The sequence below is a fragment of the Acartia tonsa genome, chromosome 11 (genome assembly GCF_053477335.1).
Source record: "Acartia tonsa isolate MP-2025a chromosome 11, ASM5347733v1, whole genome shotgun sequence".
NCBI lineage: Eukaryota > Metazoa > Arthropoda > Copepoda > Calanoida > Acartiidae > Acartia > Acartia tonsa.
This window is the reverse complement of record NC_137270.1, coordinates 7,859,803-7,873,288: the sequence shown is the minus strand read 5'-3', so window position 1 is coordinate 7,873,288 and position 13,486 is coordinate 7,859,803. Positions and strand designations below refer to the sequence as shown.

The 13,486-nt window shown below is 30.4% G+C and overlaps 1 protein-coding gene across 2 annotated transcripts; it reads right to left on the bottom strand.

Moving 5' to 3' along the window:
• Window positions 1-1,499: 1,499 nt before the first annotated feature.
• LOC145332253 (chitin deacetylase 1-like) lies at window positions 1,500-13,275 on the bottom strand. 2 transcript variants are annotated; one of them, XM_080177203.1, is made up of 19 exons: window positions 13,099-13,230; window positions 12,529-12,658; window positions 12,106-12,138; window positions 11,218-11,285; window positions 10,801-10,869; window positions 9,378-9,450; window positions 9,088-9,203; window positions 6,534-6,615; window positions 5,928-6,000; window positions 5,643-5,754; window positions 5,094-5,175; window positions 4,765-4,880; window positions 4,357-4,539; window positions 4,130-4,216; window positions 3,752-3,838; window positions 3,480-3,573; window positions 2,900-2,980; window positions 2,487-2,564; window positions 1,500-1,978 (listed from the first exon to the last, which is right to left on the bottom strand). In XM_080177203.1, exons 1-19 carry the CDS (start codon window positions 13,101-13,103, stop codon window positions 1,826-1,828), a joined length of 1,722 nt encoding a protein of 573 aa, XP_080033329.1. In that variant the 5' UTR covers window positions 13,104-13,230; the 3' UTR covers window positions 1,500-1,825. The 2 variants fall into 2 exon arrangements, with proteins under 2 accessions (XP_080033329.1, XP_080033330.1); XM_080177204.1 differs by lacking the exon at window positions 12,106-12,138 and having other exon boundaries at window positions 13,099-13,275.
• Window positions 13,276-13,486: the final 211 nt, after the last annotated feature.

Here is a 13,486-nt window from a genome sequence, read left to right as displayed (position 1 = left end):
AAGGATTAAAAATTTTAAAATCATTATCTTAGCCATTTGTACAATGTCTAATGCAACTTGAATCCATTTTCGCTGCATATTAATTAATGGCTAAAATAATAATTTTAAAATTTTGAATTCTTAAGTTGTATACTCTGAGATGGGTTCTTAAAAGATGCCGCGTTTTTCTACAATTTTTTAGACATTGCTTGATTGAACGAAGACGATACACAGAGTATACAACATAAGAATCCAAAATTTTTAAATTATTATTTTAGCCGTTTGTACAATGTCTAATACAACTTAAATCCATTTTCGCTGCATATTTATTAATGCATCCTTTTAGATATTAGACATTATACAAATGGCGAAAATAATAATTTTGAAATTTTGAATTCTAAATTTGTATACTCTGTTAAAAACCTTATTCCATCTCGAAGATCAATGCCCCGTACGATTTTAACAGAGTATTCAACTTGAGAATTCAAAATTTTAAATTATTATTTTAGCCATTTGTATTTTGTCTAACACAGCTCTAAAAAGATGCATTAATAAATATGCAGCGAAAATGGATTTAAGTTGTATTATTTTGAATTCTTATGTTGTATACTCTGTGTTGAAATCCCATCATCTTCGTTCAATCATTCAATGTCTAAAAAATTGTCGAAAAAACGCAGCATCTTTTAAGAACCCATCTCTGTTAAAAACCTTGTTTGATCTTGAAGATCAATGCCCCGTACGATTTTAACAGAGTATACAACTTAAGAATTCAAAATTTTAAATTATTATTATTTTAGCTATTGGTATAATTATCTAACAGCTCTAAAAAGTACTTAAATTAATATGCAGGAAAAATGAATTGAAGATAATTTGTTTTTCTTCTATAAATACCGTACCAACAACAGCGAAATAATTATATAAAAAGTTGTATACTTTGTCTAGTCAATCAAAAACCCATCTCAGGCATCAAAACAATCCAAACTATAAACATGAAAATACCATGTAAAAGTTATTGAAATGTCAAAAATGCACATAAAAATATAAAAATATAAATTACATAATGCAATTAAAACCAGCTTATTTAAACAACATAATTCATTCAGAAAAAAACCTATGCGTGATTTTTAGCAGTAGTGTGGCATCACTTTTATTCTACCCTCAAATATTGTTTAAGATTGCTTCTTAGCTATATTTTGTTCCTAAATTAAAACGTTCATTATAAATGTAATTAGACAAACTTATCGCACTTAGCTTTTCATAGTGAAATCACTTAAAAATCAAGAAAGAATTGATAGTAATTTCTTTCATCGTATTATAAACAGCTTTCCGCGGATATAGAATTCACTTTGGGGCTAAAAAAAACTAGTTTCTTATAATTGTACATTTTTATATTCGTAGAAAGCTGATTATAATAAGATTCTAGACATAGTTTTTTCGTATGGACGAGAACAGATTCCTATCCACCGGATTCGAATGAATACGAGAAATCATTTCCTATGCAATACAGAAATAACTTTATAATTAGTCAAATGTATATTTAAAATGAATAAAAGCAAAATGACTATCACAGTTGTCTTAGCAGATAAAAAAATATGATGAAAAAATTTGACAAATTTTGTGCATTACATTTCCATTAGGTAATAATTAGAATTAATAATAAATATAAAATAATAAAATAATTTTAAGTTCATACTCTGTACTACAAAAAAGGCAAGAGGATATTACTTTAGAATCTTTGAAAAAAGTACCAAATAAAGAGCAAAAGAATATGGAAAAAAATTTAAGTTGTACAAAAGTAAAGTTTTATGTGAATGAAATTGAACATTTTTCAATGTGAAGAGGATGCTTAGAAGCTGAAGCCATCTCCAGTTGGGTCCAGGATCCAGGGATACATCTTGGGGCAGGGCATGCAGGTGTGCAGCCTCAAGGTTTCTCCAGGAAGCTCTCTGGTGGTCAGAGGACAGGGGTTGGGCAGGCTGCAGTAAGGCTGTTCCTTCACCTAAGTTAAAAATTTATTAATGGACAGACTGATAAGAAACGTCTTTAGGTAATTCTAATCTATTAGGGAAATTTATAAAAACTTATATTAGCTCATATTCAAAACCAATTTGTATTATTGTTCAGTAAATTAAAGAAAATATTTTTTCACAATATTAGAGTGTACAGTACAGCTATTTGTATATTGGAATTAAAACAAGGATCCACAAGTAGCGAAGCACAAATGCTCATCGATAGAGATATGGACAAGAAAGGTGTAAGTCAAACCAAGAAACCTTACTCACATTTAAATATCTTTTAATATTTAAACTTTGTAGCAAGACTGACAGGTCTACAGAAAAAGTAAATTTCATAAAAAAATTTCATTGGACTGCCTGACAGACAAACTAAGTTATTGAGTAGCTTAAAGAGCAACATTTTAAAACTGTAAAGGAAAATTCGTCCAAGAATAAAACTAATAACCTCAACAAGAACATTACAAATTCTGTAATCTGGCAAAACTGAATTACCTGGCATTTATCCTTCTTCCAGTCCTCGAAGTCTCTGAGAGACTGAGTGGCAGTAGGGTTCTGCATCCATTGAATAACCTAAAATTTTATAAGAATTTAGAATTCAATACACTAAAGTTGATAAATCTTAATTGTTTTAAAGATTTTTTTCATTTGTTTCTAGCAGTTTTCACGAATGATTGATAATATGGATAAGGTTTTAGGCTATTATGAACAAAAGTTTGATTAACTTCAACCTGTATTATTTAAATCCTAGATTTTTTTGATACGAAATTACATCTTTTGAAAATGTACAATCATATTATATTCTTATTAAAGTACGAAAAGCAAAATACAGTTAACCTCTAAGCAAAGTGCAAAAACCTAATATTCCTATCCAAAAAACATAATTTTGACCCAATAACCGGTTATACCTGGATTTCGGTGACAAAGTAGACATCAGTGTAAGTGGCCAGGATAAAGCCCATCCATTCAGACAGAGTATCATCAAATCCCTGAAATAAAAATTGTAAATAGACTTATTTAATAAAAAACCTTGAACATTTAGCAAAATATCAGAGTTTAACTAAATTAATATTTCAGTTAGAAAAGACTGTCAAATCCCTTTAAAAAACCTAGCGAGAAAAGAAAATTAATTTTAAACTTTACTATATACCAATTTATATAAAATTTCACTGAAAAGGAATTAAAATAACAAACCAAAACATTTTAAAGTACTGGACTAATAAGAAAATTAATCATTACTTATTGCTTTCAGATAGCCTATCACTTATTTTTTATTGAAAATATTAGGGAATAGAGAGTGGGAAGGGAGAGTCTGAAAAGTTTTTGTTTAACCAATTTAATTAAATTATTTTGGGTTCTGGGTAGCCGAGCAATGTTATGTCCCCCACGGGCTAGGATTGGGAAATGCTATCCATATTTTGAAATTTATTTTTAAAAAAGTAGACTTAACAGTGCTCAACAGGAAGTTTATGTGAAAACACCAATTACCTTGTTAGAAATCAACCAGGAGGGGTCAAAAGAGAGTGAAAGAGGAGCTCTGTTAGTTCCATAATGCCTCTCAAAGTTATGCTGAAGCAGAGATCTAAATAGAATAATAATAAATATTTAACAAGATGACGGCTGAAAAGTAACAGATGCCATAAGTGAAATATTTCAAGAAAAAGATTAGCGGGGAATCAAATACTTATCCTATTAATTGTTACATAAAAGTAACTAAAAAGTTAAAGATAGGCAATCAGCTGATTATTAAGTTACTATACCTGAACTGTTCCTTGTAGTAAATATTGGAGCAAGAAGAAACAAGATGGCAACCAGTCAGCTGTTCATCAAATGTAGGGTCATCACGTCTGAAATTTAATAGTATTTCAAATTCAGATCAAAAGTATGAGAAATCTTTATTACTGCTTAGATATTGCACCAGATTTGCAAGTACTCCGATCAAGTGATGCTTCCATCTGGCCAAAATACCAATAGTAATACCCCCATTCACCACATAAAACCGATCTCCTACTTCTGAATGCAAGAACTGAATAATGAATTTATGACAAATTCTCTCCTATAAATATCCACGTAATTCCCAATTCCATCCTTTTCTATTGACAATTATAGAAAATATATAAAAAATTTTAATAGTTTACCTGTCCAACTCGTTGATAGGCATCTCCCAGATTTCATGAGATCTGGAGGGACAATTCTTGGCATTTCCATGGCACTTGTGGGGCATTCTAAATAAAAAATATTTTAAGGATAACATTCACAAGTAGCTTTCATTCTAAAAATATTTTACTTTAAAACCAGTCTGTTTAAAAAATTTTTGTCCAAAACTTTTTTAAAAGATAATATATAATAAAAAATGTATAATAACCTGTATTGAAGAGTGTAGGGCCAAATGGGGACACGTCCGAATGGGGCAGTGATTGAAGAATCATACAGGAAGAACTGATCAACCATCATCTGGAACTGTTCGTTGCCACCAACTCTGAGATAAGGAGCTCTCACACCAACAACAGAGCCATCAGTAATGTTGGCAAATCTCTCAGTAATCAATCTGAAAAATAAAAATTAAACTTTTAAGTTCCAAAACTAATCAGGCCAAAATTAAATAAATCCAATTGATAAACTATAGCTAAAGACTGTTTATTGAAACAGCTATTCTGAAATTAGAATAAGACTATAAATGACAAAAATCTAATTTTAATAGGTAATCCTAAAAAAGTAAGAAACTTTTTTTTCTTTTCTGTATAGCTATTTGTACCAACAAAAATGTTTATACCTGGCACCAGCCATCTCTCCCAGCCAGGTGTCATAATTGCCCTCAGTCCAGTACTTGGGATCCTCATTATTGGTAATAGAAAACACACCAATCTCATGACCCAGTCTGTGCAGATCCTGAACAGACAATAAAAAATCAAAATGTGAAAAATTTAAAAGCATATTTCCACTGTGAATAAACAATAATCTATTAGGGAAAAGTAAAGCTTCAAATTAAATTGAAAGTTGCTATGAAATTAAATGCAACCTTAATAAAAATTAATGATGGACAGGACAAAACATGCAATGAGTATACAAATAATTTTAAGTAAAGATACAAAGAGTGCATACCTGTACAGCAGAGTAGTTCGTGTACTTGTGAGATACAAAGAAGGTTCCTCTAGCTGTGCAACCATTAGGGTTCAATCTCTCACTGCAAAAAAGATCATTAAATTAGAATAGATAATCTATTAATATTGCATATTATAAGTAATTTATTAAACTAAAGCTTACAATGAAGGTCTTTCAGAATAGTCAAAAAAAACAAGCACAGAATTTTGACATATTTTACCTCATCAATTACCTCTTACCTTTTATTAGGTTAAGTAACACCCACCAGACAACCAACCCTTTTATTACACGACCTTTGAGAAGTCCTAACTGTGCATGGTAAGCAGTTGCACCTGTTTTGGGCCATTGTATTCCTCCTATTCTAACTATTAATGCCGCGCACCTGACATTAGCAGTAACCATTTTTAACGTCTTTTAGTTAGGACACGGTGGTAATCGGAGATTCAAACCTATTACCTCCCAATGACGAGATTTACGCTACGTAGTGAGCTACGGTCGCGGCTTAGAAACGTAGATACACAACTCAATATGATATCAATGAAAACTTACGAATGGAAGAGCTTGCTGTAGACATTAATATTCTCTCCGTTAACAGCACCGGCGAAGGTAATTGTGATCATCTGGGGAATGTTGCTCACCTCCAACTTACCACCCTCAACACCTTAACAAGAAGTTTAAGTTCTAGTTTGGGTGATAAAACAAATAAATATCATAATATTAAACAGCTTTTCCAGCTTAACTCTAAACTAATTTTGATCCAACAAAAATAAAATGGATTCAAAAAGTATTTCACAAACTATTGGAAATTAAATAGGCGCAGTTTAAATTATATACCTGGAGCCTTAGTACCATCAATGGAACAGTAACAGTTGGGCAACACACATTCAGCTGTGTTACAAACATCAGCCTAAAAAAAAATATTTAATTAACACTTGATAGGAATAAACGCATCCAATTTGATATTGGTTGACTTAAAAAGAGATGTCCAAGTTTGACAACAATCATAGGATTATTTTAGTATGGGGGGAGGGGCAAATAAAAGACAAATGATGCAACATTAATTAGAATTTAAATTGAAATGTCTTTAATAATAAGTTAAAATTATAATATTTTCTCACCCTATTTTCTACCCCTGTTGAATTACTAAAAGAATGGCTATTTCATTTTGATAGCCATCTCACAATTTATAAAAAAAAAGGGGGGTAGGTTTTCTGGTAGAATCCGTAAAGGTGTGTGTTTTAAGACTTAAAAATATTAGTAGAACGATAATATTCACTAAATATGTGTATTTCTCATTGAAAAGAACTATAGACAAAAAAAATTTAAAAATAACATAAATTTTTTTATCGTTTTACTACCGTTTTTAACTTATAACTTTACGGATTTTACCAGAAACCTACCCATCTATTTATTATGGAGCAAAGCTGATAATTTACTTACTCTGTTAGGATCCTCATCAACGCTGCAAGCATTCTCATCAGATCCGTCAGCACAGTCAGGCTTCTTGTCACAGAAGAAAGACCTGAAGAAATGCAATTTAATTAGTTTAGAATTCTCGAAGGATGTGGGCATTAAGGAGGGGGGGGGGGCTTTAATGCAACCATCTCGTAATAAATGAGTAAATGGCACTTAAAATTCGAATTTTGCTCTGGAATTTTTCATGAGTAATAGGTTGCCACGTATGGTCCCTCAGATGTCAAAACTTTATTTTAGTGTTTGGCCAAAATGACTTAGCAATTGTATCTGTAAGTACGTCTAATAACACCCTATGCTATTTTTAAAATCCTAGAAAATTTTTTTTGCAAGAAAATTGCATAAATTCGCAACCTTTTTTAGAACCACTACATAACTCGAGTTTTAAAACTTTTTATATAAAATCCTTTTTACAAAAAATATCAATAATTACTTAAAATTAAACCTGAAAGAAAAAAAATCTCATTACACGTGTTAATTTGCATGTTTTAGGTCTTTTTTTGAGGAAAGTATAACTTCCACATTTTTGACAATAATTATATTTTTTAACATTTCAAAGTAAAATATAATAAAACTTAAACGATTTTTCTTGTATTATCAGTTGAAAATTTCATCAAACATGCAATTTAAGTGATGAAAATTTAATAAAATCATTTTTTGAATGTTTAGAATTACCAATTTTCTACATTTAAAACAAAATGTTAACAAAATTTAAAAACATTCTAATATAAAACTTTAAAAATCAATAACATTTTATAAAATGATGTTTTAAAAAATAAATCATTAAAAGGTATTAAAATGCATTTTAAGTTGCTTAAAATTAAAACGAGAATATCTTTTTACACTTTATTCTTTGTAATAGAGATTAATCGTCATTTGCTGAAAATGAAACATTTAATAAACTAATTGAATCTTTTTGTGACCATATTTAGAATTTTTAATTTTTACACTAAGGTGTTTTTTAATAAAAATCTTTGTTAATTTCTGTTTTACGACAAAAAAAGAAAGGGACTTTTTTACTATTTCTAGGTTATCTTATGCAATTTAAACTATATAATATGAAATAAATTTTAATTGTCTTTCTTTTGAGCCACAAAACACTGTAAAATGTAACATATATGCAAAAATAACAATTTTTTTAATGAATATTATAATATCCTTACATGACATTGCGTCAGAGCTTATTCTTTAGATCATATGTTCATGAAAAGTAGCCATAACTTGGAGGGTTGCGCTATTTATTAGAATATTAAATAAACTTGAATGGTAAAAATATTAGCATATCCTTTGTTAATTCAAATGCTTTAGGTATATTGTTCGGAAAGTTAGTTAAAAAAGAGAGAATTTGCTGTGTATACTGTTGAAAGACTTTCAAAAATGTGAATTACAAAGCAATCCTAAAAGATCGGGCCGTAGGCGAGTCTTAGTCGATTGGGGGGGTGGGGGGGGGGGTGGGGGTGGTTAATGATCACCTTTTCCAACCAATATTCAATCAACTTCTATTTAACACTTATCAGTCGGTCGCCTGCCCCCCTATTATCTCAGCTCCTATTTGATCAGGGCTCAAAAATTTTGTGCATGTCCCCTGTTTCATAATGAATTTCCGACTATAAGTGAATCAGATTTTCGTTATTAGTATACGAGGTAAAAAAAAGAACATTTTAAAAAAATTATTTAAATAAAACCCAACGTGTATTGGCAGTACAAACATCTTAATGCTAGCAGACATATGTTTATCAACATTTGCAGAAAGCTATTTCCACAAGAAAAATTATTCAGGTTTCTACCTCACAATTTTAAATATTTCTTTTTGATAAAATGTTTGACATATATCGTATAATCATTTACCAAAAAAAATATTTTGATAATTTAGATTTCAGAGAAGATTAATCCTTTCAAAAAACTAAGACGACATTTTACATCTTCTGTCATGACATTTTAGAAAAAATATAAAAAAAACAAAATTTAGTATGAAAACTATTTTCATCGATTTTTCTGAAGGTATTATCATATTCTGTGGCTTTGTTATTATCATTTACTTATATTGAAAGTGCCAAACTTTGTACCCTAACTTATTCATTTAATAAAAAATCAACCGTGTTGCATTAAACCCCCCCCTTGTAAAAAAAATTCAAATACTGTAGTGGCATACATTTTTTAAAGCACGAAAGACGCAACTTTGTAATAAGCCAAATGTAGTATGCTGCCTTTTCTAAAGGTGACAATTTTAAATAATTGAAAAATAAAGGTACTTTCACTCAAAGTGCCTATCAAGCACTGAAAAAGCATTCCACTTATAAAATAGTTGAAAATAAGCGGGAAGAGGGTTTTTTAATTTGTATAATTCATTGTAAGATATCCTAATCCTTCAAGACAACCTCGTACCCAATATTGTTTAAACTAATATGAAAAAAAAACTTTGTAAAACAATTAAATTCTTTATTCCAAATCAAGCTGGGTGAAAGGAATTATATGCAAGACTAGACACTTCTAGGGAAACAATGGAAAAATTTTGGCTTGCCTGTTGATACATTCTCCATTACCACACTGCAGCTGGTCATTAGGGCAAGCAGGTTCAGCTGTATTCAGGTTAGGCCTCACTAGTCTAGGCTTGCTTAGACGGTCACAGTTATTTACCTATAAAAAATATGATGTAATTAAACAATTATTGTTATTGTTTATATCCTTACTAAAGGTTTCACAAAATAAAAAAATTTAGTGATTTATTTTCAGAACAACCAAGAAATTGTTACTTTATTTAATGGAATTTATATTTTATGGCACAACTATTATCTAGCATGTGAAACTTACTTTGGCTTTCCAATCACAAGTCTGACGCTCCAAATCAAAAGCCAGTCCATTAGGACATTTTACACTGGCCAACCTAAAATGAAAAAAAATATATTTATTTTAATTTTAACATCTAATTTTTCTTACAGTAAAGAAAGTTTATTTCTTTAGATTAGCGAGGCAATTATTTAGCTCCTTTAGAAGATTCTCAAAAAATTTAATGATGGAAAGAAAATATTAGGGTAAGATTTTTATGAAATCTATTCAGTTATTTGGATATCTGGATATTCTTACCAAATATTTCCAATAATACCATATCTAACATATCTAACTATTCATTAGGATACCTTTTTTTTTATCTAATAGGGCAAAACCAGCTCTAGCACAATAAGCTATTTGGATATCTGGACAATCTTAACTAATAATTCCAGTGATACCATATCTAGCATAACTATCAAGCTATTTGGATATCTTACCTAGTAGTTCCAGCAATACCATATCTAGCCTATCTATCTAGCTATTTGGATACCGTACCTAGTAGTTCCAGCAACACCATATCTAGCCTATCTAACTATCAAGCTATTTGGATATCTTACCTAGTAGTTCCAGCAATACCATATCTAGCCTATCTAATTATCAAGCTATTTGGATATCTTAGCTAGTAGTTCCAGCAATACCATATCTAACCTATCTAGCTAATTAGATATCTTACCTAGTAGTTTCAGCAATACCATATCTAGCCAATCTAATTATCAAGCTATTTGGATATCTTACCTAGTAGTTCCAGCAATACCATATCTAGCCTATCTAATTATCAAGCTATTTGGATATCTTAGCTAGTAGTTCCAGCAATACCATATCTAGCCTATCTATCTAGCTATTTGGATACCGTACCTAGTAGTTCCAGCAACACCATATCTAGCCTATCTAACTATCAAGCTATTTGGATATCTTACCTAGTAGTTCCAGCAATACCATATCTAGCCTATCTAATTATCAAGCTATTTGGATATCTTAGCTAGTAGTTCCAGCAATACCATATCTAGCCTATCTAATTATCAAGCTATTTGGATATCTTAGCTAGTAGTTCCAGCAATACCATATCTAACCTATCTAGCTAATTAGATATCTTACCTAGTAGTTCCAGCAATACCATATCTAGCCTATCTAACTATCAAGCTATTTGGATATCGTACCTAGTAGTTCCAGCAACACCATATCTAGCCTATCTAACTATCTAGCTATTTGGATATCGTACCTAGTAGGTCCAGCAATACCATATCTAGCCTGTCCAACTATCAAGCTATTTGGATATCGTACCTAGTAGTTCCAGCAATACCATATCTAGCCTATCTAACTATCAAGCTATTTGGATATCGTACCTAGTAGTTCCAGCAATACCATATCTAGCCTATCTAACTATCAAGCTATTTGGATATCGTACCTAATTGTTCCAGCGATACCAGCTCTATCACATCTAACAACATCTCTACAATCCCCATCTGTAGTCAGTCTAAAGAGATTAAAAAAATATTAATTTGCCTGGAATTGTGAGGTCGAGCCACCCACATAAGGTAAAAGTTTTAAATAGGTAATCTTTGTTGAGTTGGAGGTATACTTTTCTTACATGTTAATAATTTAACTAATACAAAATTTAATTATTAATCTTATATTTTAAAGAATTAAAAACTGAAAAAACAGGGGGCCATGCATCTTCAGAATAAAAATCTTAAGTAAAATTATTTCTTAATCCCATTAAAAGATAAAGAAATTCCCCTTTAAATTGCACAGAGGTGATTGGTATAAAAAGAATAAACAAGAGGGGAAATTTAAAAAACAAAAAATATCAATAATTTGTTACCTAAAATACTCTGTGGCAGGTCTGTTCTTGCAGAGATCCTCAATGTTGTCCTGGAGGCCTAATTCATCCTACAATAAGAAAAGTTTCTTAAAGTTTTAATATATAAAGATGGTTCAACCTAGCCTAGTAAAGAAATTACAAAAATATTTTACCGTGATAAACTTCATAAATTTATTATGAAAATTACACATCTTTCAAATTAGATAAGCTCATATAAAAACAAGTACTTTTATAATTGTGTCAAAATGGAGGTTGTAATAAAAAAAACACTATCCCAATTTTGAGGATTTCTTGACTTGAATTATACTTTGGTGTTGCTTAACAAATTAAACATATTTATTAGTTTAGTTAGATTAAATTATAAAGGAAGAAAATATAATTCTTAAAAATAACTACATAAATATTTCTCACCAATTAGACAATGTAAATGTGCAAATTGCACCCAATAAGACAAAATGTAAAAATGCAATATTTAAGCCATTCTTAGCTTTAATTTGCATTAAAAAAAGAATATAGAAAGACCTATACATCCAAATTATTTAACTCAAAAGAATTAGGAATTAGACAATGGGTCTAAATTTCATTTTTAGCCGTCTTTGACTTTGGGTACTAGAACTAATGGAACTTTTCTTATTTTAGCCATTTTTAAAAGTAATTAGAGACTAGCCCACATAAAGCCACAGGAATTGTTCAGTTGCTAGCAGACAAGCCCAATAAAATATTAGCAATACAAACAACCAAACTTTAATTAAACAGTTACTTTGTTAGTTACAAATTTCTTCACAACAAAAAACATTTCATCAACATCTCATTAGAGGAAAGCTAGACTGATAATTCTAAATTGCCCATTGTCCCATCCCTCTATCCCTGATTAAACTACATATTCACCTTTCTTTCCCCGGTATTGTATCTGTTAAATCTCTAGAATTAGAAGCAAAATTTAAGCACAGGAAAGTCATTTATATATTAATAAACAACAAATGACTGAACACCTCCTGTAAATGGAAATTTACCAATGAAAGAAAAACTATTGGACCATTAAGGCATAAAGGAATGTTACTGTGGGGTTAAGAGACCCACAAAGAGCCATAATCGTCCAATAATAGAAGATAATTGGAGTTCTAACTATGTTAATATTATGCTACAGTAGATTTAAATTTCTTTTAATATTGGCAATCTAATTAGTATATATTTCAGTTAGAGATACTAAGCCAAATATTTAGATTTATCATAACATAGGATTATTAAATTTAGCTTACATGCATGGTTAATGGAAGAGATAGAAATAGCATAAATTAATTATCAACCTACCTTCCTAGGAGCTCTGGAATCTGAATCCTGACTGGCCTGAACATTACTGCTAGCAGAGTTGGAGCCTGACCGGAAGCCGCGGCTAAACTGACCCAGTGCTACACCCACGCAGCATAACAAAATAAGAGGCCTAAGAAATTAGATTAAAATTATGAATTAAAACTATCAGAACAAAAACTTGACATAATTACAAGTATAAATAATCAAAAGTTGAGGGAAATATCTTGAGTCTTTAAAACAGATCCAATAACTTCAACAAGCACTACTCAAAAATAAAACAAAAGGAATTGTGGTATTGAAAAGAGGAGGATATTCATTTTTAGTAAATCATAAAACTTGAACATGATAAATAGTCATTAAAAACACAATTTCAATCAGGAACGACCAAAGAGGATTCGGAGGGAGGGGGGGGGGGAGTTGGACGTAATGCTCAACTCTACACATTTAAAACTCATAATTTTAAAAATCTTGTACACCCTTAATTAAAGTTTATAACCTAAATTTTTATAACCTAAATATCGCTATCACAAAAATTATGAGGATTCACAAAGTTTAATAAATAAAACTTACTTCATTTCACCCCAACAAAAATGATAATACTATCAGATTGAATTACTTGCTCTTGTAGCTTCCTTACTACTGATTGTACTTTCAAGATTTTGTACTGTTAAAACCGGTTTTTATTCCATATTCTAATTCTGAAAATATATCAATTAAATCATTAATTTTTTTCTAAAATTTTAGTATGAAAATGAAATAAAATCATCATTTTAAGTTAACCAAAATTGTTGTTTTACCCTTAGTAGCCGAAAAGCTAGAACTATAAAAATGGCATTTTTTGGGCACAGATAAAGTCACGAAACCTTTTGCTGTAAAATAGAGCGTCTTATATGCCCTGGGAAGATTAAGTATACATCCTACTACTTTTAACCAGTGGCGGGCACAGAGTTTAGACGGG